Genomic DNA, 26,238 nt, shown 5'->3' with positions numbered 1-26,238 from the left:
ATCATACAGGTGAAAACTCTGGGAGCTTTAATAGTTACTCCTTTCCTCAAGCATGCTGTGTAGTAAATCCTTGGGGTTTGACAGTCACTTCCATATATCTTTGTCAAGGCTTCTTTTTGAAATTGAGAGCTCTGGATATATTGTACTCGAAGTCAGAGCTGTGAGATGGAACAGGCTTACTCTTTTGCCTAACCTTTTTTTTCACTCCAGAACTATTCAGTCTATGTTGTGAAACACCTGAGAAATGTCTACATCTCATGTCTAGAGAGAGTTCTAATTTTTCACTTAATGGTTTGCTCTTCAGATTCTTGAAGTAGCCTTTAACCCTGGACTCCCAAAGTATTTCCTGTGATAATATTGTCAAAACAGCTTCTAGTTACCCTGGCAAAATTTCAAAAATGTTTAGGGTGACTGTGATCAGTAAGTTTTCCTTAACATAGCCAACGTTTTTTCCTTCCTTAGGTTCTTCCAATTACTCTTAATTAATCCCTCATGAAACCACATATTTTCACTCCTCTGATTTTCACATCCTTCAGATATTTGCACACTGTGGTCATGCCCCTCTTCTGTATTCTCTTAACCACACCATTCCAAAGACAAGTTTTTCTCACTGTAATTGCTATAATGCAGCATTTTTAAAAGTCAGGTTACTTACTATATTGCTGTGAATCAAAGTAAGAACGGTCTTCAATAAGAAACTGTTTACCACTGCAATGTTAACATGAAAAAAGCTACACTGGCTGGAAGTACCTTGGTGCTGCTGAAAGATATTGAAGAAAATGGGTGCTGGTAGCCTGAGGTCAATTTTGCATCATTCACAGTGTAGAAGTATGGTGTAACGTAGAATTACAGAATGGTTTGGTTTGGAAGGAACCTCGAAAATCATCTAGTTCCAACCCCCCTGCCATGGGCAGGGACACCTTTCAAACATGTAATAAAGCACTTCGTAATCAATCTATAGTTCATTATTGTCCTGCAAAGTACTCCTGTGTGGTTGGAGTAACTTTTTCTCTCTCTTGTAGAATCCTATGTAACTGCCATGATGATGCATCCAGATTTACGTCCCTTTTAGCAAAGCCCAACTGTGACTACCTAGAACAGGAGGACTTCATCCCACTGCTTCAGGTACCTGCAACAGCTTGGCAGTGAAGGGATGGGGAAGCAAGCTGTGTTTATTTTGTAACTACTTCCATTTTCATGCCTTTAAACCTTTACAAAGGAGCTGCAGACCTTTGATTTAACAGCTCCTTGGTGAGGTTTATTTTGGAGTGAAATAAAAATAAGCATTTAAAGTGGACTGTTTTGCAAAAGTACCAACCAACTACATGTCTTGCTGTAGTCACTGAAGATTGTCAAAGCTTTATTTAGTCTCTTAGGATTAATATTTATCAGTATCTGGTAACCAGTCTGAAAATTGACCCATTTCCCTAAGTGGTTATTGGGGAAAATGCATGGTGCTGTTGATAGTCAAGCACAATATAAAAGCTTATTAGGAAAGTTGTAAAAGTTGCTTGATAAGACCATTATGATTGAATTTGTGTAGTAAGACTCTCAGTTACAATATGTGGAAATCTCCAATTTTTTTTCAGTTCCAGTTGTTCTGTATATGCCTCTAAACCTGCTAGTGCACAAGTCTCAGTGCTGATTTATCGTTTCCTAATATTTAGGCTAAGTGTGTGCATCCTGATTTAATTTCTTTTCCTCTTATTCCCATGTGATGTTTTTAACAAAGCAAAGTATCATTCTTTAATTATTTGTGGCCATTTAGGCAGGTTCTGGATAGGTTTCTTCATGGCTTCTCTATAAATCGGGTCCATCTGCTCCTCAGATAATTTGTTGATGCTTTTTCTGAGCTTTCCCACATATCTGTAGGTTTCTCACGTTGAGTTGCCCTCTGTACAGAATGTCTGAGGAGATGCTGCTCTGGGGAAAGATTTTGTCTGCACTGAGTATTTCTATGTCTCAAAACCAGGACTGTGATGGGTATATTTTCTCGTGTTGCTTTTATCTTTTCTCCACTGGGCACGCTGCCTTTGCTGATTGCAGCTCTGCTTTTTAGCTACTGGTGCAATCAGAGGCATGTACAATCTTGTTTGTCAGTCAACCAGAGACTAGCAATATTACACCATCATATTAAACATCAAGTTAGACTGGCCAGTATTTGGTCATATCGCACCCCTAAGGGTACTGTGTCTGCTTTATCCCTTTGCCATGTTGTGCTATGGACAAGCAAAACTTTGAACACTTCTTTAAAGGGTAGAGGAGTCACACATAGAGATTACACAAATATTGATTCATACAGGATCTGAACTGATCGTTCATGGCCTGAGCAGTTTATCTATGACTTTGGTCATGTATTTGACTTGCAAAAGGCTGATCTTGAGAAAGAGGCATTTCTAAAGTAGTTCAAGTTGGAAAAGCAGTGATCATATCTGTATGCATTCTAAGGCTCACAGGAGCTTTCATTGTTGTGGAGAACAAAAAAGGTAACTTTCTCAACCTGTAAAGGAATGTCTATTTCTGACGTGTAGCTCTAATAAATGTTAATATCTTCAATGAATGGAAGAAAAAGGTCTTGGAAGGGAGGTAGTTGCATGGCCAACTAACTAATTTTTTGTCTCATTCAATGAAAATGATTTTTCATCTACTCACTAACTCTCTTCCTTTGTTTTTCTGTCCTTAAGTAAATCAAAATGGCCCAACAGGTGCGTATTGCCCAGAAAATGTATTCTACTTATAATATGAGAAGGTTATAGATAAAAGATGTCATTTTGGTTTTACCATTAATGTTGCAAATACAGTTTCAAAAGTAAGCACAAGTATTGGTTTGTAAACCCAGTAACTTCTAAACATTAAAAGGAGAAGAAAATCTATTTCATTTTATTTGGTCTTATCTTGCAGGATGTGGTGGAAACGCATCCTGGCCTGACGTTCCTGAAGGATGCTCCGGAGTTCCATTCGCGGTATATTACGACGGTAGGCTGGCTCCTTTGATCTGCTATGATACCAACCTTCCCTTTGTGATTTGTCACTGTTTCCATCAGTGAATCCTTGGGTTGTTTTGTTTTTTTTTTTTTTAAAGGTGTTTTTAATATTATTGGCAATGAGTTATGTGAAGAACGGCTTCCAAAGGCAAAATGAATCTGCCTGTGTGTGCAAGAGGTTATTCAAAAGGTTAATAATGATTTTCTGGTCTTAAGCAAATCTATGAAAACATCTTCTTTGGCCTTTAATACTCATGAAAGAAAACGAGATGTCCTCATTTGGTGGAGATGTGGAAGGCTGTATGCTTGAAGATTTCTGTCACTCAGACCTAAAGAATCTGTGGTTGTTCTGTGGTACAAAGTATCCACTGCATTCAGTGGTCTCCTGACCAGTCTCCTGCCCCTTGCTCTTACCAGAAAGCCTATCAAGTCTGAGTCTTTGAGGTTTCTACTGTTTGTTGTTGGGTTTGTTCTGTAGTTTTGTTCCAATGTTGCAGTCAGCAGTTAGACTGTTACTTTATAGAATAAGTTGTACTTTCTCTAAGCCTTTAGCCTGTCTCATATTGAGTATAAACCTGGTAAAAAGTATAAATGATAGACCTGATGGGAGCTATATCGCAGCAGGGCTTTAGATCTTAAGGTTTCTCCTATTTGCTTTGAGGTCTGCATGGGGGCCAGCTGCACCATGTACTGGCAGCTGAGAGATTACTGACAGACATAGGCTTGTTCCTGTCATTTAAAGCACTGATGGTGGAAAGACACTGTTTTTTATGGGTTAACCTCGCTGTCACACTAATATTTTATGAAAATGTGTGACAAGAATCAATTCTAAATGTTTCAGATGCACTTGAACCTGACAGTGAACATCTGTATATTATCAACATATTTAGTCCCTATGGAGCAAGGCAGTAGATACATTAAGCATAGTAACTGGACAGAATAGGTATAACAGTGGCAAAGGGATTAGAGGCACGTGAATGGGTGAGTGGAAGGTACCTGTGGCACGCGTACCCTTATATGTGTTGCTTAAAGTAAAGGTGAGAGCTGAGAGATTTAAGGTCATACTAGCATTGGTTTCTGACTGCAATATCAACCAGTTGCTCTTTGCTGGTGAGTGGGTCATGATACAGTGTCCTGTTGCTAGCTGTTTGCTGATGACAAAAGCATTTCTGTGCATCTGCCTTTCCTCTTCTCAAGTCATATGCTGTTTCCTGTATATTTCAGCGTCTAAATGAGGGAATAAAGGCAAGAAACAAAAATCTTTGTAGAGTAAGCCCTACATAATCACCCTTGCTGCACTTTTTGGACCTCATTGGGATGCAGTGCATGTTCTGATCTGAGAGACCAGCTGTGTGAAGCTGAGGTTCCACTTCAAGATAAGTGAAGTGCAGGCTGCTACTAAAAACAGCAGCACCTTTTTCTTCCTCTCCTTTTCCACAACTTCCCTTGTGCCTGGGCAAGGCCCTGCGTGACCGTCACAAAGCAGTCTCAGAACCAGACCATTCATGAGGATGTGAAGCTCCTTAGTGCTTCTTGATTGTGCTTGTCTCTCCACTGAAGAGTTGGAGCCTTCAGGCACCGTCACTCACAATACTCTGACAGAGGTGACTTCCTAGGCTTGCTCCCATGGAGACAGGAAACTTGTGTTTGCGTTGGAGTTGAATGCATATAGCAGCAAATCTTACAAAGCTGAGAAGTCCCTTTAGACTTCTCACATTGGCAGGCCAGTGCTGTTCCGGGTGTCTGTCCTAACAGACAAATACCTTCTGAGCTCAGTGTTTGGCCTCGGACATATCACTGAGTTGGAGCAGAGTCAAGACACTGGGAGACAGACGGTCTGTTGGGTCAGGTTGTTGCCATGTGGAGTGGCAGTACTTGGCCCACTGCAGCAGTGACTCTCCTCTGATACCAGGAGTTCCTATTTCTCACATCTCCTTTCACAGACAGTTTGGCACTTTTGTCTCTTCAATATTACAAAACTCAGTATTTCCACCAGGAGGTAATGAAGGAAACAGCTTTGTCCTTGGATTTTGGGACTACTTGGATCCTTTTGATTCCTTCAAGGTAGAGTGCCTTATACCTACTTACACTGAGAGAATGCTATATTTGCTGCCAGTGCAAGAGTTTAAGTTTATTTTTGTGTTACAGAGAAGGGCTGTAAGGAGACTGACTTGTGTGTCCATTGCTGGATACAGCATCACTTGATTGAAATCACCTGGAGCATAAGCTAGCAGTCTAGTATGGGTAAGATGTGTACACATGCTTCTTTTTGCCTACCTCTGCACCTTTTAGAGGCGCCTTTTGGATACAATAAGCTGTAATTTACCTATATCAGTATCTGTGAGCTGTTGTATTGCCAGTGTACTAAACTACTTGTGTTTGTTTCAACAGAGACAGACTCCTGAAGCTGGTGAAGACGGTGCAGAATATCATGTGGCATTTATTGGGAAATCTTTAAAATGTGACTTTTGGCAGAATGTTCAGACAAGGCTCTGAGTTAGCACTGCATGCTGTTGTTGAAGAGCTGATTCAACTAAAAACAGCTTGGCAAAACATATTGGTTGTTGAAAAATGTTTTGGCTTATGCAGTATTACCAATGCGAATGTGTAAGGGGAGGGTTTAATAAAGTCTTACGGCTTTTTCCAGAAGTGGTATTGCTTTTGTTCTTCAATGGGAAAATGGGGGAAATGTCTATAACTGACCTATCAATGGTTTGGGTCCTGGAGGTAGATTTCATGAGGATAATGGTTAAATAGGAAGGGATTCTCCCTTCCAAAGGCTGTTGTACTGAGTTTAGAATAAATAATCTTTCATGCTGGGAAAAATGAAACTAGTTTTGGCTTTCCGTAAGGTGTAAGGCTTGAATGCTGCAGATTATCTCAGATTGTGTAACTGTGTTCTAGGATGTTTTCCAAATGCTATTTTTGACAGCTTAGTTTTCATAACCTGAAGAAGAGAGGTATTGACATTTTTCTACTGAAATATAGAAGAGAGGTATTGACATTTTTCTACTGAAATATACACTATGTAGTGTCTGTTGAAACTGGACCATTATTTGAATAATAAAGGATGCACTGAGTGACTTGCTGTGGTAAAAGATGAAAGAAGATTCCGTTTTACCTCTGAATGCTTTACCACTAAGTGAGGACAGAGCAGCTGGAACGTCTATATGAATATGATCTGATAAGGGAACTGTTTCTTAGATGTCATAAAGGGGGATATTTTGTCTTTCCTGAAGGCAGAGCAAAAAAATGCTGGTTAGGTGTCCCTTTTCTGATTCTTCAGATTGTTATTTTTGAGTCCTTGAAATGGTGTGCAAATGATGCATCTTGAGGAATAGCTGCAGCATTGTCAGGTGTGATAATATGAGGTGAGACCCATTTCAGTCTCTGGGATCTTGTGCAATCTGGAAGTAAAGGCCAAACAAAGTACAATAATGTAGTCCAGAATGGCAGGGACTGCCACAGGCATTCAAAAAGAAGCAAGCATACAGTTTTTTTTCATTGTACTTAAGACCAGAAAAGATCATTGTAATTACCTAGTCTGACCTCTTGCATTATACAGGCTATAGGACATTACTCAATGACTCCTATAGTTAGGTTTTTCTGTTTGTTTTTAAATGAATTGATACCTAACTCCAGAAAGACATTCATCTTTGAAGTCTGGAGTGATAGTTGCAGCGTTTCCTTAGGAGTGGTCCCAGTGGTTAATCTGTGGCAGTGTAAAAGTAATGCACTCTTATCTGTCTGAATTAGGCTGATCTCAGCTTCTAGTTATATATTTTGTGAGACCAAAAGTCCTCTTGCTATCCCACATCTCCATGTGTAGGCTTTCAAGGACCAGAATAGTTACCAATAGGTGTCATGTTCATCTAATTTGAATTTATTAGTTCTCTCTCTTGAGGATGCATTTTAAGTCCTCAGATCATTCTTGTCGCTTTCAAAAATCATTTGTGCTCATCAGCATTTACTGGCTTACTGATCTGTGTATCCCAAAGCAGGCTGTTAGCAGCAATCTCATACTTGGTTCCAGATCCATTCTGGACTAAGAACCAGCACTTGTGTGACTGAGTCAAAAGTATGACCCTTAAACGGTGATTGCCTACTCAGAGCTAGTTGTAGTTATGAAACAAATCCATCCCATTTAATTTAACTGGCTTAATCTCTATAATGTCCATATTGTTGTGTAAAGTTAATTTGCATGTTGGAAAAGCATGCATTATTATTAAGGTTTACCAGGATTCTATAATAGTATGTCAACTTGATATTGGAGACATCAAAGGCTTGTTTGTATTTGGTTTCATCAGCAAGAACTCTATTCCATATCTTTCAGTGCTGATGGTCAAGTTAATTATATTTTTAATTTTTCTTGTTGAGTAAATTGTTGATTCCTCTGTTAAGTTTATTCTTGCATGTACGTGCTTGCTTGGTCACACATTACTTTTTCCCCGCTGTGATATTTGGCAAGCTAGGAAAGAGCAGGCTATTCAGAGTTCAGCTTACTTTCTTTAGGTGCTTGGGAGCATACTGTCTCTGACTATGAACTGTTTCCCTTGGGTTCTCAGAAGTCTGTGTATTTCCCCCCATGCTTTTTACTTTCACCAGAGGCAGATCAGTAAAGGAGACAAATGAGGCTGACACCTTCCTAAGATAAATGCAGAGAGATAATCCCAGTTGCTTACTTTCAGTGGAGCCACAGAGAGGATGAGATACTGTTATAGACACAATAGGTCAGACATCAATTGTGGCTTTCATTTACATGTCCTGTTTCCTCTTCTAAAGTCCTGATTTTATTTTTGCTTGTGCAGAGTATTCAGTTGAGATCCATGCACAAACTACAGTGCCTGAAACCTGAAAAACTATTTCAAAGTGATTTGTGAGCACTTTAAACGTATTTCCTGACATAAATAATGTATCTGCATGCTCAGATGTGTGAACTAAGATCGGTAAAAATATTTGCAAAGTCAAAATGGATAATACTGTTTCAGAAACACATGTGCCTTTCAGACTGCATGGGGAAATAAGGATAGTAGTAGCTACAAAAAAGACCACAAAGTGATTTTTCAGAAAGAATTTCCCTTAAGATGAGTGAATAAACAAAATAAAGTTTCTGCATTTATGTTCCCAAACTGGTATATTTCAGGAGTTGACTTCAAGAGCACTATTCATGTGTTACAGGTTATACAGAGAGTATTCTACACAGTCAACCGATCCTGGTCTGGGAAGATCACTCTAACAGAGCTGAGGAAAAGCAACTTCTTGCAAGTATGTTGGTTTCTGCCTGGATAAGATATGGAATGCATCAGACCTTTGTTCCTGTAGCTCTGTACTGTATAGCGAGGGAGCTGTGCCTGGGGTGTAGTGAGGTAGGCCAAATGCAAATGCTCAGTGCCAGGAGATGGCTGAAGGTAGTGGAGGAATTCTGTCTGAGTTGAGGTGAGAGAAGGCCAGACAGGCTGAGAGAGTTGGGCTTGTTCAGCCTGAAGAGAAGGCTCTGAGGAGATCTTATTGCAGCCTTCCAGTACCTGAAGAGGCCTAGAAGAAATCTGGAGAGGGACTTCTCATAAGTGCATGTAGTGACAGGACAGGGGGAGTGGCTTTAAAGTGACAGAGGGGAGATTTAGATTAGATACTGGGAAGAAGTTTTTCCCTGTGAGGGTGCTGAGGTGCTGGCACAGGTTGCCCTGAGAAGCTGTGGCTGCCCCAGCCCTGGCAGTGTTCAAGGCCAGGTTGGATGGGGCTTGGAGCAAGCTGCTCTAGTGGAAGGTGTCCCTTCCCATGGCAGGGGGTTGGAACTGGATGAGTGTTAAGGTCCCTTCCAACCCAAACCACTCTGGGATTTTCTGACTGGAGTAGCCAAGAGTGCACTTGATGGAAGGTCAGGGGCGACTGTGCACCCACTCTAAACCTACATCTGGCAGATTGGCTCTTGGCTCCTGACCCAGCCAGAGAGGAAGGGAAGCAAGACACAGCAGTGCACTATTTTTAAGTGGCTCATTGAGCAGCCAGGAATAGCTGCTGGATTGCCTACAGTAGGTGGTGGGTAGGACAGCCAATTTCCTGACTTCCAGCCAGCAGTTAGCCCACTTGACAGTTGGTCAGGTATGTATCTCAGGAGCAGATCTCCACTTCTGCAGTAGACTCCTTCAGAAAAGTTAATAAATGAAGCTTGGTTCTTGTTACAATCCCTGTGATATGTTGTTATATTGGGCAGATGCTTCAGGATTTGGGTATCTGTTCCCTGTGTACTTTGCCAAGAGAGTACCAGGTTAAAACTGTCTAAGGCTGCTGAAGTTCAGCCCAACCTAAAAGTCATTAGGTTGAAAGGTTAAGGACTCAGCTAAAGCAGTGAGGCTTCCCTATTGCATCCTATTCTCCCTTCCAGATATAGCATGCTGGCTTCCTCAAAAACCTCAAGCATGAATTCACACTCCTCCTTTGAGACATCGTCTGCCCCACTAATCACATCAGCTAATGGAGACATCAGTGCTCTCTTGAATTGTTTCATGCCAGTCCAAGCTCTCTGATGCTAGTTCTTCCCTAGAGTCTGCTACAAACAAATCTTCTCAACTTATCCTGCATCTTTACTCACTCATTTTGTCCCTTTATGCACTCTTCCCATTTTTCTCCTTGCATATCTACTCTTTCATCTCCTGCTGCAGGGAAGTTCAGCTAAAGGAACTTAATTTTGCTTGGGCAGTTCTTTACTGTGTGTAGATGGCATATTTTGGCATGAGCTATGAAAGAAAAAAGAAAAAAAGAGCTATTGAAAAACCTCCCCAAGTGGTTATCACCTGCAGAGAAATGGAGAGACCAGTGAGGAATCTGAAGACTACTGAGTGACTGATCAGAAGTTTTTAGACTTAAGAACCAGCAAGCCAGAACAGTACATATGGTAGTGCTTGAAACTTCACTGAACCTTGTGGATAGCAGGATGTTAGAGTTTTGCTGAGACTCAGTCGGGCTCCTTGAATGTCAAGATGACTGAAAGCTGATGTTAACTATCAGTACCTACATATAGTACAGCATCTGTTTTTGTGGTTATGGATAGGAGGGCCACTAAGCCTGCCTGCTTAGAGGCCCAACTTCCTGGGATAGAGCTCTTGGGCTGTGTTTCACCTCCTTCCCTCTGAGGGGCTGTGAGGGGAGGCCAGACTTACAGCTCACTGGAGTCTGTTAGCTTTTATATATTCCTGCAGCCATAATTTATTAGACAGAAAAGGTGGTCTGGTATCCTCTGCACTAGGAGAAGGGCAAGCAGGGAGTTGGCACTGGTAAACGTGATACCCTCATGAGAGGGAAGAGTAGACTTTGATGTGAAGTGGGAATGAAACAAGAAAGTTGTCTCTAAATGTTTTCTAACAAGCCATGCTAACAGATGTCATGGCTGGAAATCTATCTAAGCTTCCCAGTTAAACCAGTCTAATTCCTGCCAGCTGCAGCCCAGGAAAATTAGTATGATTGGTTTGAGCTGCTTGGGATCCATCCCTCCTTCCCCAGTTCAGGCATGAGTCTGAAGCAAGACTTGATTTTGCCTTTTGGGAGCCAGGCAAGGATGTGTGATGTGTAAAGATGGATCTCGGTTCTTGTGGAGAACCGAGACTTGCTGCTGTAAATGGCTCTAAGAGTCTTTGGTGCAGCTTAGAAATGTTCCACAAATAATGGATCCCAGCTGAGACAGCAGTTGTGTTATTTCTCTGCCTCACTTTTCACTTTAGGTGAAAATTAGCAGAAATTGTTCACAGGAGTGGCAGAAATATGGTGCATATATATATACACACACACACTAACCAGGATAACTGAGCCAGATGCTCTGTAAGTGCCTCTTGAGGAATGAAGCAGCAAAATCTCCTACAGGGGAGAAAGGCTGTATTTTTGGATTAGCTCTTGGAGCTGTGTTCACCCAACTTCCCCAGAGGTTGGAGGACTTCAGCTGCTGAACTGCCTCTTTGTCTAGGTTTAACTTCCCACTTTATTTGTACTCTTTCAGACTCTTGCTCTCTTGGAAGAAGAGGATGACATAAATCAGATCACAGATTATTTCTCCTATGAGCACTTCTATGTTATATACTGTAAATTCTGGGAGCTGGACACTGACCATGATCTTTACATCAGCCAGAAGGATCTGGCTAGGTACAGTGATCAAGGTATGCTGCCTTTAAGCCATGGTGGGATAAAGGGGATGGATGAAAATAGAATGTTCCCACTAAAGAGTAAAGCCTAGCTTTAATTTGGTTGTTTTGATGCCTCAAAAAAAATCTAAATGGAGCCATCCATTTCTTACACAAATGCTGATTTACAGAGCCAGTTGTAGGGGCTTAGACACAGACACATGCAGTACGAGTTATTTTCTTCATGAGCAGCTAGAGAGGGAGTTTCTGTTCAGGTGTGAGCCACTGCTAGAAGGGGAAGCTAATACCATGTCTTGAAGCTTGCTTATTATTTATTAAGGATTTTGCTGGAACTTGGAAGTAGGGACAAGGACAAACCCATATGAACTTCAGAGACTGCTGAAGTGCAGTCTCATTATGCATGAGAAATATTCCAGAGTTCAGTGAAGCTGTTAAGACTTTAGGATATAATGTCTTGGACAAGAGCTTGAGCTGTTGACCAGCACCTTTAATCCTGAAAACAAAGCTTTCTTGGATTCTTTTTGTAGTAGCTGCATCTTTGGGGAAAGTAGGTCTAGGACAGAGAATCAGATTTGGGAAAATGAGTTGTTTGGACACGTGACTGGCTGTGTCAGGAAAGGTGAAGTATGTGGTGATCTGTTTTAGTATGTAGGGCTATAGGGAGCTGGGTGTGTGACAAGTTGTAAGGCATTGTTGGAGCTCTGGGATGGGGACGCTTTGTACAAGCCAAAGCTTTGTACAAGGCTGAAGTAAGAAAGAAGTAAAGGGGTGTGAGAATGACAATGCTGTAGCGGTGTGCGTGTGTCAGTGGTGTGGTGGCTCATGTGTTCTGAGTGCAGATATTTATGGGAAGGCCATGGAGGTTCTGGGTGAGTGTGGCAGTCACAGGAGTCAGGAGCATTGATAATAGGGCTGGATGGGGTGAGGACGGACCTGACTTGGGGTGAGGATGGACCTGACTTAGGGTAAATGATATGGGAGACTTGGTCCCTGCTGGGAGGGTGGAGTGTGGGGATGAAGTATTTGTTGCACAGGAAGCTTGAGAGCACTGTGCACTGGGAAGCTGAAGACAGAAGGGGTGCTGTGGGCAGGGTGAAGGGGAGAAGCCATCAATTCAGTGCTACAGCAGCCTGTCAGCACTATACCAGGGAGGTATGAGGGGTGGTACAGGTTGAGTCTGCCTGGCTGGTGTGTCAGAAGTGTTCCAGGACTAGAGGACTGATGGAGAATGTGTAGAAGGAGCTAAGGTAGGGGTCTAAACAAAGGGTGTCAGCAGTCTAGGAAGGTATAGTCCTCAGGACTTCTTACTGCTTGGCTGTTGTGTCTCTGACGTAACAATCTATAGCACACATTTCCTGAATGGCAAAGCCTTCCCATTCACCTAAAACTATGCTTGGTTTCCGTTGTGCTTCCCTGCAGCAGAAATGCCACAGCTTGTGCTCTGCAAAGAAGTGTTTTGTAGGGATTTAATATGTGGGTTTTTGCTTGATAACTGAACTTCTTTTGCAATACACAGTGAAATAGTCTCCTATCATCAGGATTTGCTTATGTGAGAAATCCTACTGCAGCAAAGTAGGAGTAACAACACTGCCCATGTCCAAGAATCGAGACAAGACAGTTGCCATATCTGTGGGAAGATATAGTGTTTGGGAGGGTACAAAAGCAGATACACTGCAAGAGTTATCTTTGGTTTTTACAAAATGCTGATAAAAAGAGACCATGAAGTGGTTAGACAGTATAGATAGAGCATTATTTCAGTAGTGGGAAATGGCTTTGTGTAGATGTAGCATAAACAACTGACTAGGTATTCCTGTGACCTGTAGTTTCATTTTCTCCATGTTTTCTTTGTTTCCAGCTTTATCGAACAGGATTATTGAGCGAATATTCAGTGGCGCTGTGGTGAGGTGAGGAATAGCATCCTGGCTGGGGATGGAAGCAAAGGGAATTTCTGTCAGGCTGATTAGAAATGCAGGATACCCTCAGAAATCCCACTGATCAGAACGGTTTCCAACATGGTGCTGCAGCTGCCTGAAAATGGAGTGACACTTCTGAGTGTCTTAAGAAAATAAGTACAAAATTCCCATAGGATGACCACCTATAGACCTCATTGTGGAATAAGCTGGGCATAGCTGGAGGGAACATGGAAGCACTGTGTTTGTGCCCTGCAGTGTCACAGGGATAGCTGGAGAGCCCTGCTTTAAAGTCACTGAAAACTAAACAGCCCAGCACTTGTTGTGAGAGGGAATGTGGTAGATGAGCCTCAGCTCTGCAGTGACAGCAAGGCAGCAAGTGCTGTGCCTGTGGGGAAGCACACAAAGATGGGTGCTGCAGAGGGCATGGAGTACAGGCTAAATGGGTGACCATGCCCCATTTTCTCTTATCAATGATTTGGGGCCTTTGAAAAATGTGTTTGATAACATATAAAGGCAGGCTGAGGAAGTTGGGGATGTTCAGCCTGGACAAGAGAAGGCTGCATGGAGACCTCATAGCAGCCTTCCAGTATCTGAAGGGGGCCTATAGGGATGCTGGAGAGGGACTCTTCATTAGGAACTGTAGTGATAGGACAAGGGGTAGTGGGTTAAAACTTAAACAGGGGAAGTTAGATTGGATGTAAGGAGGAAATTCTTTCCTGTTAGGATGGTGAGGCATGGCAATAGGTTGCCCAGGGAGGTCATGAATGCTCCATACCTGGCAGTGTTGAAGACCAGGTTGGACGAGGCCTTGGGTGATATGGTTTAGTGTGAGGTGTCTCTGCCCATGGCAGGGGGGTTGGAACTAGATGATCTTAAGGTTTTTTCCAACCCGAACTATTCTATGATTCTATGATCCTGAGTATTTAGGAGCTTGGTGGTTTGGTTTTGGGGTTTTTTTGTTTATTATTTTTCTTCATGTATGTTTCAGAGGCAACGAAGTTCAAAAGGAAGGCCGCATGAGTTACGCTGATTTTGTGTGGCTCCTGATTTCGGAGGAAGACAAAAGGAGTGCTACAAGGTCTTGACTGATTTCTGTGTCTTAGTAAAAGCATTGATATGAGCAGATAAGAGTATACAAAACTTCTGTGACCTACTGCTTTCTACAAGAGATGGCAGCTTGGATTCCAGTGATTTTTAGGAAGAAAGCAACTTACTGTCAATGTTTGATCAAATAATTTGCCTCTCAGAGAAATTGTGTAGAAGCAGAGTTTTCTTTTAATGTTAAAGTGCCTTGGTAGTCATTAATCCCTTTGGTCACTCCATGGCATGAAACACTGGCTTTGAGGGTAAACCCATGATATGTTTCCAGCAGATGGGCATGTTCCCTTCATATATGTAGTAAATGTGTAAGAAGGGTTTGTCGGAAAACTTTGCTGTGTCACTTTGTAGAACCTGCCTGTGTACGTGGTTTGTACAGCCACTGTGAGACTTGTGCAGAGCTGAACTAGATCTGCATGTGATTATGACAGAGATTCTTACGAGTGAAAATGAGAAGACAGCTTCATAAATGTTGGACTGCCCAGAGGTGAAGGGAGGATGTAACGTGCAGCTGCCTCAAAGCATTGCCTTCTGTATGAAGGAGTAGAGAAAATAAGCGCATACCATGCCTGCCTCATCACTCACCAGGGTCACTTGGGCACAACCAGTGTCCTGGGTTTAGAGTTGGTTGTATTTAGCCAACATTTGCCACTGAATCAGAGAGAGACAAATGAGCCACTTGAGCTGCAGCACAGTGGACGCTTGCTACAGCTACCAGGTGAAGTACGTCATGAACATGGCTGTGCTCACAAGCTGCCTAGGAGGTTAACAGGAGATGCTCTTGAGTGTTGGCCTGTGTCTCGATTCTTCCCAGAAGGTATTTTTGTACCTCATTTTATGCCATCCTTTGTGCAGAAGAGGATTAGAGGATAAGAAAAGGGGAATGTGCATTGCTGCAATCTCTGCTGTACAGATTTCCTAGCGCAGTGCTGTGCTTTCACTAGACTTGTCTCTATTTCCTAGCATTGAGTACTGGTTTCGGTGCATGGACCTGGATGGGGATGGAGTGCTCTCCATGTATGAACTGGAGTACTTTTATGAGGAGCAGTGTGAGCGGATGGAAGTGATGGGCATAGAACCACTGCCATTTCATGACTTGCTGTGTCAGATGCTTGATCTCGTTAAGCCAGAGAAGGAAGGTAAGTCCTGTTTAATGAGAGTTTCCATCCTCTTAGATCTGTGATGAACTGAGAGAGTAATGTTACTGTGAAATCCATCTGTAAGTGCTGGAATCACAGGGCTGAAATTACTGCACAAGGTCAAAGTCTGAACACTGGCTATTGTCTCATGTTATGCATCAGGAGGTTTGAAATACTGAAACAAGAGACCTTGTGAATTAACTTGCTGGAACTGGAGCTACAAGTCTTGTATATTGCAGCTGTGGGAAGTGCTGACAGCTTAGATTATGAAACTGAACCATCCCCATTCACATTCTTTCATATTTCTCATGAATGTGAAAGACCTCCATATGTATGTGAGATACAAGCCTAATAAACATATACATTTATTGAATAGTGTTAAAATCCTTTACTGACTTGGGAAGAAATGTAATATTGTAGAATATCGGTGTTATAATTAAAACTTTTATGAGACTGACAAGGAACAGGTCCAGTCTCTCACTAAGTAAAAACTCAGTAGCACAATAATGTGGGTTTTTTTTTTCTGTAGGAAGAGTAACCCTGCGAGACTTGAAGAGGTGCAGAATGGCTCATGTATTCTACAACACCTTCTTCAATTTAGAGAAATATCTGGACAATGAACAGAGGGATCCCTTTGCAGTGCAAAAGGTATAAATCATCTTTATTTCTAAATACAGATTTCTAAAAAATTCCCATATCTGCTACTGGGATGTAAGGGAAAATCCAGCTTAATATAAGAATACTTTTTCCCCAAGCAGGCCTGTCAGACACTGGAACAGGTTGCCCAGAGAGGTTGTGCAGCTTTTGTTCTGAGGTTTTCAGCATGTGACTGGACAAAGCCTTGAACCCCCTGAATGTGACCTCATAGCAAATCCTGATTTGAGCAGAGGCTGGGACTAGACACCTCCTGGTTCTCATCCAACACAAGTTATACTACTACAGAAATACATTTTATATATATATATATATATATATATATGTTGTAGTATATATATATTTTTTATATATATGTATTACTTGTATAATAGTAACACAAGTTATACTAATCTATATATATAGTTTTATACTACATATATACATGTGTGTACATATATATACATATATATATGTAGTTATGCTAATACAGTTCTGTGATTTGGTTACCATCACTGATCCTACTACACCAGCACTGGCAGTGCAGTGTGTAATTCTAGAGCGAATGACAAGAGTCTGCTGAGTTGCACTGATTCAATTCAGAGCGGGGTGGGTTCAGCTGCACTGGAAAGGAATCTGGTTGTTGTGGTTTAAGCCCAGCCACACAGCCTCTCACTCCCGCACTTCCTCCCCCTGCTCCCAGAGGGATGGGGAGGAGAATCAAAAGAATGTAACTCCACGGGTTGAGATGAAAACAGTCCAGTAGCTAAGGTATAACACAAACCACTGCTGCTGCCACTAATAATAATGGTAAAGGAAATAACAAGGGAAGAGAATACAACTGCTCACCACCTGCCGACCAATACCCAGCCTGACTGAGCAGTGATCTAGCCTTTCTGGGTAACTCCCCCGGTTTATATACTGGGCATGACGTGCTGTGGTATGGAATACTTCTTTGGTCAGTTTGTGTCAGGTGTCACGTCTCTCTTCCTCCCGCCTTCCCCTCCTCCCTGGCAGAGCATGAAACTCACAAAGTCCTTGGTCAGGGTAAACATTACTTAGCAACAACTAAAAACATTGGTGTTATGAGCACTGTTCCCAGGCCGAAAGTCAAAAACACAGCACTGCACCAGCTACTAAGAAGGAGAAAAATGGCTGCTACTGCTGAACCCAGGACAGTGGTTAACTCAGTTTGGAAAGGAGCTGTGAGATTCAGAACTTGAGATCCCATTTGTCTCTTTCCATCTCCCATACACAGCTGTAGGCTACGTGTGACGTTCATTAAACATCTGGGCTGGTGCCTGATCCTTAACACTAGCAATTTTCCCATAGCCTAAGCAGAACAGAAGAAACAGATCTTCTTTACAACACAGGGACTGAGGCAGATGAGATGCCAGCTTCATGATTAGGTCACACATGTAGCGGACTAGATGGAAGCTTTGAATGTTGCAGATTGTGCCTGGCTGCAGTTATTCATCATCCTCTCTTCACAAGCAGAGAAAATACAGGAGGAAATTGTGGCTGTTGTATTTTGAGGTTGTTGCTCACCACTGTGGGATGTTCAGAGACCTGAGTTTTGTCAGCTGTTGGTGTAAAGTCCCTCATTTCTGGCTCTCCTTGCACATCCAGTGAAACCAGATGTGACTACAGCTTAGAGACTATCTCCCAGAAGCCTCTTATCTGGTCAAAGTACAGTAAAGTGAAGGGGGTGCCAAAATTAACTCTGGTTCCCTCCCAGCTGTTCCCATGTAATCTGTAAGAACTTTTGTGGTTCCATGATTCAAGGCTTAAATATATCTCAGGCCAGAACCACCCTCTTTGTTTGTTTGCTTGCTTGCTTGCTTGCTTGCTTAAACTGGATCATCGTAAGAGCAGTCAAGCGGGCCCTGGGGGATAACTTATTTTCCCTGTCCTATAGTAAATGGCAGAGAGCCAGATGTTTATAATGATGTTGCTCTGATACCTTCTCACAGACTTAGTGTCCTGGTTTAACCCCAGCTGGGAGCTCAGCCCCACACAGCTGCTCACTCACTCCACCCCAGTGTGATGGGGGAAGAGAATCAGAAGAGTTAAAATGAGAAAACTCATGAGCTGAGATAAAGACAGGTTAATAGATAAACCAAAAGCCATACACGCAAGCAAAGCATACCAAGACAGGAAATTTATTCACTCCCTCCAGTGGCCAGGCAGGTGTTCAACCATCTCCAGGAAGGCAAAGCTCCATCATTCCTAACTTGGGAAGACAAGCACTACCACTCCACATGTTCCTCCTTCTTCCCCCAGCTTTATATGCTGAGCACAATCCCATATTGTATGGAATATCCCTTGGGTCAGTTGAGGTCAGCTGTCCTGGCTGTGTCCTCTCCCAGCTTCTTGTTGGGGTGGTGTGGGGAGCAGAAAAGGCCTAGGTTCTGTGTCAGCACTGATTAGCAGTAATCAAAACATCCCTTAATTACCAACGCTGTTTTCATCACAAATCCAAAACATAGTCTCATACTAGCTCCTGTGAAAATGAACTCTATCCCAGCCAAAACCAGGACACTTAGCAAATTGTGAAAATTTCCTCAAAACATCAGTTAAAATTGACATTTCATTAAAGATTTTAAATCACTAAGTTCTTTAACCAGTTACAAAGTGCACAGATGCAGGGCTTGCTGTGCTGGAGCAAAGAAAATGTGTGGTTCTTCACGTTCAGCATTTGTGAAATGAAGTAGGCTGTTTGTTGGCAGCTCAGGTCAGCTTTGTTGACTAAGTAATGTATTTTTTTTCACAGTCATTTATGGGCAGATGTTAAAATTAAGAGAACTTGAAGATAATTGTGAATCTTTCAGTTATAGGCAATTTTTGATTAGCTGTTTCTGTATAGTTGCTTACTGTTCCTAGCATTGCTGTTTGCAGTAGGTCTAAACATGTGAAACAGCTGTATGGATGTAGTGTGCTTGACTGATTTCTTTAGGACATTGAAAATGATGGCCCTGAACCCTCTGACTGGGACAGATATGCTGCCGAAGAGTATGAGATTCTTGTGGCTGAAGAGTCTGGGAATGAACAGTTGCAAGAAGGGTAAGCACAGGCATTGCTCTGCCCTTGAGATGCACTCCTTGGCTCCAGCTGAGGGTTAGTAGTTTGTGGATGCCATTTTTAACAGAGGTTTAGTGGACTTCCCATTTGAACTCAACACTGAAGCATGTGAAGCCTGAAACAGTGGCTCCAAATGCGGTATTGGTGAGGTTGTCACAATGGGCTGCTTTGTGGGCAGCCATTTGAATCAGCTGCACACGCTGTAGTAATGAAGAAGCTGGGGAAAAGGACAAAGCCTTTTTCTTTTTGCAACGATACAAATAAAGCAATCAAATTACTTTGGCTGGTCTTGGCCATGCATTGACCATGTCACGCTACCATATATTAGAAGCTGGAGCTATGTTACATTAATTATACCAAGCAGAGATTTTCTTTATTCAAGTAATTTTACTTTTGTCAAACTCCATGCCTGCCAGCCTGTGCTCTTAGCTGTGTTTCAACATTCTAATTAATATAATATGTTCGTTGAGATGTTTTCTTTAAAATACTGATGGTTTCTGCAGTAACTACAGACTTTTTTTGCAGCCTTCTATAAAATTATGGACAGATACTCCAGCTATCTTTAGAGTCAGTGAATTTAGACAGAGCAGTTGCTCCATAACCTTTCTGTGTACCAGGGCTTCCTGCAGAGGCTTTTGATGGAGACTCAGTACAATAGTCTTTTTGAGTTGCACTTGTGTTAATATATTCTGGAGAATATTTCTCTAAAGTCTCAAGGTTAATATAACAAACATCCAAAGAATGCTTACCCCATGTTAATCTTGCATGATTCAGGACTTCATCCATTCTTGAACAGTATTTGCTGAGTAATTAAAGTGAGAGTACTGAGAAGATTGCATACTTGTCAGATTTCCCCCACTGAAAACTGCTTGGGCTAACAGTAGCACCTACTAATTAGCCACAGAGATTTGCAATGCTGTTGAGAGCAGTGTTTCCCTTTCTCCCTGTGATGTGCATCCAAACAGCTATGGGCTGTTCCCTCATCTCGTTTGAGCAGCCTTGCCTTTTTGTGGCCTTCACAATGGAAGATGAGGTAACATGGATGGAAGATAAAATTGCTGTATTCTGTGCAGCTGCTTTGCAACACCTGTGTCCTCAGCACAGGAAAGAAATAGGAATCTGCCATAAAAGCTTTGCAGGATCATGAATCCCCAAACTCACCAAAACCAGAGGAAAAGTGACACGTGATGTCAGATATTTGAAGTCTGTCAGAAACAGCTCTGTGTCTTCCTGTAAAGAGCATGTCAGCAACCTTGCTGCTTGCTTTTAAGAGCCCCTGGAAAGCTCTGTAGTCATGGCAGCAGGATTAGATCTCATTTGTGCAGCATAGCAACAGACCACACAGGAAAAAAGGAATGGAAAAGGAAAAACAAAGAGCTGGGTGCCCAGACAAATTTGCCAGAAACAGGCATTGAGTTTTTGCACATACATTATTTCTGCTGTCTTTTGAGGATGACAGAGGCAGGGAGTGGGGACAAAACCAAGACAATTTATGAGCTCTATCATACCAGAAGATTAGCTGACAAAATAAGGAAACTGATATTTGTCTTATTATTTGTATTAACATTTGAAAATAGCCATCATTGAGCAATCACAGACGAATTGGTGTGTACCACATTTGTGACATAGCCTTGTTCGTAGTTTCTGTGGATGGGAAGTTCTAAACCCAGTCAGTGTCTTTCTGGCTGTCTGCAGGCTTGCCCATGTGTGAGCACTGGTCCTGGAAGAGGAATCTCATCAAGACATAGTGGATACTCAGTGACTTCAACGCTGCTGTGACCCTGTTGAGAGCTGTAGTCACCAAAAATAAGATGAGAAAGGAGTGGTCTTGCTCAAGACAATAATGAAGCATCATGTTCCACTGGAAGCTTAAGCTCATCTGAACACTTCTCAGCCATGCTCTGCTTTATACATCTATGCATGAGATTCAGGGAAGAGAATCTGTTCCCTGGTGAATGTACACACACATTGTTTGAAGGCAGAACCAATAGCTGAAGCTGACCAACACAAGCTTTTTGTGCAGATATAAGCATTTGTTTTGCAGAAGTCCTTTTTTGCAGTCCAGGCTACGGCCTGCCTAGCAGAAGTGGGCACTGTTTCGTTCACTGTTCCAGAAACCAGTTTCAACCAGCTGATATACATGGAAACCACAACTGATTTCATGTAAAGAGGTATTTCTCCATAGGAAGAGAAATAAGGAGGCAGAGGCCCTCTTATATCAGCTGCTGGTACAAGAGAATCCCCTTCACCTGAGCAACAAGGAGGGGGCACACAACAGGGCAACTCTGCTCCAAGGCAGGACAAAGACACAGAAGCAGATAAACGTAAATAAGGTTTAGGCAGCTCAGGCTATTTTTCTTGCCTCCCTGATGGCTGATGGCTCAGTTGCTTTCATGAACCTGGCAGTATAAGGGAAAGGGGTGAGAAGCACATCACTGAACCACCCAGTGGCAAAATGTGTGCTTGCTGGAAAGATGGACAAAGAAGTTCCTGGAGTATTTTGCCTTCTCTGAACAAACTAGAGTTGCCATGGCTGAGTCTTGAGGAATGGGTGTTTAATCTGCACAAGTCCATATTTGTATTTATAGACTGTGAAATTTTTAAACTGGCCTGGAAGGAGAGAAGGTGACTTATCTTTAGTGATAATCTTGTGGAAAAGCTGTCCCTTGGATGCTTCTTGGCCATAAAGGTGGGATTTTTTTCAAAGATGGGAAAGGCAGACATTGCTGAGACTTAAGGAGAAAAGAGTGAAGTGGAAAGGCAACTAACTTGGGAAAGGACAATGGGAAGCCCCTTTTAAAGCAGACATGAGAAGGTTTAGTCTAGAAGCAAAAGGCACTGGAAAGAAATAATAGAATGGAGCTCCAAGGGCTGGTGTATGTGCAAGATAAACAATACAGGACAGAAGTCATATTTCACATACAGAAGGAAGAAAGCTGACAGAAGTTGGTGAGATTGAAGGAAAAGGGGACACAGCAGGAACATCCCTAAGAACAGTGTTCAAATGGAAATAGAGGTTTCCTCAGCTGCATCATCTTTAACCAGGGAAACAGAGAAACCAAGGCACAGAGAGACATGCACGGTCCCTTCCCAGGTAGGGGTGCAGGAGGCAGAGCCATCCCAGCTCCCAGCAGGTACCACGGAAGCAAGAAGTGTGTACATTGTGTACTGACAATCTTTACATGCATGATCAGAACAGTTACTGGTGTAGGATCCAGACTGTTCTTTCTCCCACTTATGCAAGAATCCAGAAGGTGGCAGAATTAATAAGCAGGTGCTTTCCCTTATAGAAGAGATAACACTGTTGTCCAGGAAGATCTCTGCTGTTTGTCTCTTTTTCACATAGGGATCACCATACTATAGCACAGAATCCTCTCCACAGCAGGACATACACACTGACAGGCACCTGAGGATTTGCTCTGCCTGCATCTGAGTTACTGAAGGGAAGAGCAGCACAAGAAGCAGTACAGAGCTCTTTCTTGGCATCCAAGACCATCTTGGATCCAAGGGGTATTGGAGGAGTTAACCTTTGTGCAGCACAGATTACCATGAAGAAACTAGAGTTATTCCTGTGCTTGCCATTGAAACATCTGCTGCAACATTTCCTTCATAAGCAGCATTGCTTTCAGAACAAAAGGAAGAATTTTAGTTTCTTGGGAGCCCTGAGAAACTAACCTGTAGTGTGCTGAGACTGAGCGCACTAAAAATGGTATTTCTCAGGAATAGGAATGGGATGAGAGACCTAAAGCAATATCCTCTGCTGCAGAGCACAGAACCCAGCCAGTCCGAAAAGAGTAACTGGCTGGAGCTGAGGATTCACAGCCGAACCTCCTCAGACCATAACTGCTAAGGCCTGGATATTAAACTTGGAGTGAGAAAGGAATATAACAGAATGGCCACAATTGTTCATTTGTGGATGTCAAAACATACCCTAAGCCAGAAGATGTTTTGGAAACCAGGTGTTTCTGAGCAAGTCTAAGAAAGCCAACTCTCCTCTAGGGCCCTGATGCGTGGCTGGATGACTTTATTTCTACCCTGAACTACTAATGCTACTTGTGAGCTACTGACAGTTGTTACTGAAAGTGGATTTGAGTTTTAGAATGCTGAACACCGGTGAAAAGTTGTTCCAGAATTTAGGAATGAGGATGGATGGGAGCACAAACTCATGTCAGCTGTCAGAATACTGATTAATACCACGCTGTTTTCAGTGTCTTGTTAACCTGGACGAGGATATATATATTTTGCATGCAACTGTGTTTTAGCCAGCTGGTTTAGTAGCCACTGAAATAACTTACCTGAAAACACTTGCAGCAAAACGCAGCTTTTAAAGACATACCTTTTATCTTTGCAGATCATTTGAAGAAGACTATGACACAGATGAAGTTTTATCTCCCCCTGAAACTGGAGACAAGTCAGACAAACTAGCTGTTATCTCAGATCTCTCAGCATAGAGAAATGGAAGACATTTAATCAGTATCTTTCAAACTGGATAGTGTTCTGTCCCGAGACACTTAGGGATTTTTCTGAAGTCTGTCATTGGAACAATGTGCTTTATTTTGTACACTGTAACTTGAGAACCCCTTTTCTTTTCCCGTGTAATTGCATTAAGGTAATTTCTATAAAAAGGCTTTTTACAATGTGTTATCATGCACGCTCATTAAAAATGGTGATTGCACCTTTTTTCATTTATATATAAATCCTGTTGTGTCCCCAAATGTGCAATAAATGCCAGCATCAAATGATTAACTGTAATAACTGCATGCGAGATCTACAGTGGTTGTTTCCCACTTCAGCCCTCTGCCATTCTGTCCCCTTGACTTTATACCAGGAGTGACAGAAGAGCTGCCAAATTCACTTAGTTTAAATGTATGTCTAGAAACCTTTTAAAACCAAGTCACAATGAAGTTCCCTTTCTTTCTCAGTGTCCTGGAAGCCAAGGCAACATGCCTCCACGTGGGGAGAGGGAAGTCCCCTGGTGTGCTTTAAACCACAAGCTCTTAGAGTTGATATTGGACATTATTTTACTTGTATGAATGTGTGGACAGTTAAAGCACTACATGATGTAATGTTTGTCTAAGAATCTGAGATACAGATAACATTTCTACATATTCTCCTCTGTCTAAGAGGATCTTCCTCAGGCTAGTGCTTTGTCTCTGGAGAAGTACCTTGTAGCATATTTACAAAACAAGACATGCTGCTCAGCTGGTATGCAGAAACTGCCATGTCTTGTGTGCACCAGTTCCATCCATTCCCTGTGTTCTCCTGCTCTCCTGTATTGCTAACCTGTAGCCTTCTCTAAGAGCCTAAGCTGAGATAGATAGTGAAGAAAAAAATCTAACCCTCATGTGCTATATTTCTGTCACCAGAGGGATCCTTTAACTAGTAAAAGAATTGGTCTGTAATATTTTCCACCCATCTCAGAGAGAAAACTAACTAATAAACTATTGCTTTAAGTGCAAAATTAACCTTACTTTCTTCATAGAATCACAACTGGTGGCTCTTGTAATAATAGCACATGCTCTGCTGCTGGAGATGTTTCTCCTTGCTGACTAGCAGCTGTCTGTGATTCAGCACAGAGGTGATTATAACAGATTCTTACCAGTTCTCAATTTTAGCCATCATATACACACAAGCAATATCTGGTACTTACCTTCTCCAGCTTGGGATAGGTTTCAGCTGTCATATTTTATTTTAACTGTCATAATTGTGCTCAAATATGTACTGCTTGGTTGATGTGTATACACTGTATTTCCTCTTACCTCACTGTAAGACTATCAGACCATGCTTCCTCAGGACATTGCCTCCAGAATACGCAGGAGACAACTGCCAATGCCATGATGAGTTCTTCAAGCAGGCACCTCCTTACTAAAGCCAGAAGCCATCCAGTTAATAGAGAACTTGTGTATACACACTATTAGCTGGGTGTGTTTAGTATAAACACACTAGCACAATGGAACACTAATCCCTAGATGATACCCCTGAGTGTTAATAACCAAATAAGTAATTGGCTGATCACTACAATGCAGCTTTGACTTTTCCAGGAGCCTTTGAAGCACAATGCCTGCCTGCCAGTGCCCAGGTGGGATACACTGCTGCCTGGTGGAGGTTAGTGACTCTCCTCAGGATCGAATTCCAGAAAAGAGGAAGATTTCAATTGTACTGAGCTTGGAGATCTATTTTCTTTTTCCTGAACGAAGCTGCTGTTAAATCCAGAAGCATAAACACACACCCAGGATCCTGGATTTGATACTTGGGAAAATTCTGGATGCCCAGGTTATTAGGAAAGACACTGCAAGGTAACTTCCATTCCATAATAAAAGATGTAAGCAGGAGGGAGCACTCTAGCCAAACTAGGATAAATCTCTACTAGGATAAGTCTCTTTGAATGTAGCAAGCACACGAGCAGCTCTGTTCAACACCAGGGTTCTGGAATCGCATCTCCATCATGACTATAAGCTTGAGGGGAAAAGCTTTACTGGGGCTGATTCTACAAAGGCCCAAACGCAGAAGAAACTAAGTCATGGGTGCAGAAATGAACATGGGATGGAAGTCATACAACTGCTAATTCTAACAAGCTCCATCCATGTTGTACCTTAAGGAACCCAGGCAAAGTAGTTCTTTGCTTTTCTTCACTGTCAAGGTCCAGAATGGCCTTTTAGCTTGGTAAAATTTTACACCTCTCCAAAGACAAAATTCCTCAAAGGAACAAGAAGAACCTGACCCCATTCTAGGCTGAAATTGAACCTCCATGTTACGTCAGCATTGTTAGCTTTTAACTCCATAAGCAGCAGTACTGGAATGTCCAGTTTGCAAATTATGTACAGCCTCAATCCAGAGTAACTTGGTGATTGTCTCTTTAAGTTTTTAACCTGGGATAGCCCTTGTGCCTCAAAGAAAAGAAGCTCTCCAAATGCTGTTGTACAGATTAATAGATTAAGTCAGGTTGGAAGGGACCTCCATGTGTCTCTAGTCCACCTCCTCACTCAAAGACAGGACAGCTTCAATGTTAGAGCAAGTTTCTCAGGACCTCATCCAGCCAATTTCTGAAGATTCTCCAGAGATGGTGATCCTACAACCCTTCTGTGTATTACATTTCTTCCTCCTCCCTATGGGAGTTCAGAGATACATCCTTTTCCAGGAAGGACCTGTATTCCTGGGAATGCACAATTCCATTTTCACACTAGGAGGAAGTGGGATGAAGGACTTGAGGACTCACCTGTTGAGCAAGTGACACCCTGTTCTCAAGCAGCAGATGTGT

General features: G+C 42.2%; 1 protein-coding gene across 8 annotated transcripts in view; it reads left to right on the top strand.

The window, feature by feature from the left end:
* The window catches only part of PPP2R3A (protein phosphatase 2 regulatory subunit B''alpha), a 56,121-nt gene extending 29,883 nt beyond the window's left edge, over window positions 1-26,238 (top strand). For 3 of the 8 annotated variants that reach the window (XM_057428969.1, XM_057428970.1, XM_057428977.1), the window contains 10 exons: window positions 1,023-1,125; window positions 2,902-2,976; window positions 8,163-8,249; window positions 10,975-11,131; window positions 12,972-13,020; window positions 14,018-14,107; window positions 15,091-15,266; window positions 15,796-15,914; window positions 18,856-18,962; window positions 23,332-23,722. In XM_057428969.1, the coding sequence (XP_057284952.1) occupies window positions 1,023-1,125; window positions 2,902-2,976; window positions 8,163-8,249; window positions 10,975-11,131; window positions 12,972-13,020; window positions 14,018-14,107; window positions 15,091-15,266; window positions 15,796-15,914; window positions 18,856-18,962; window positions 23,332-23,431 (1,063 nt within the window). In that variant the 3' untranslated portion in view covers window positions 23,432-23,722. Of the gene's footprint in view, window positions 1-1,022; window positions 1,126-2,901; window positions 2,977-4,931; window positions 5,634-8,162; window positions 8,250-10,974; window positions 11,132-12,971; window positions 13,021-14,017; window positions 14,108-15,090; window positions 15,267-15,795; window positions 15,915-18,855; window positions 18,963-20,675; window positions 21,155-22,326; window positions 22,462-23,331; window positions 23,723-25,021 lie in introns of those variants that run through there. The other 5 variants (XM_057428974.1, XM_057428971.1, XM_057428972.1 and 2 more) reach the window with 5 other exon arrangements.

This window comes from Pezoporus wallicus, unplaced genomic scaffold (assembly GCF_028554395.1).
Source record: "Pezoporus wallicus isolate ANWC-B61680 ecotype Strahan unplaced genomic scaffold, APGP_CSIRO_Pwel_v1 contig_593, whole genome shotgun sequence".
Lineage (NCBI taxonomy): Eukaryota > Metazoa > Chordata > Aves > Psittaciformes > Psittacidae > Pezoporus > Pezoporus wallicus.
The sequence above is the reverse complement of the archived record's forward strand: the minus strand, read 5'-3'. Positions and strand labels throughout refer to the sequence as shown.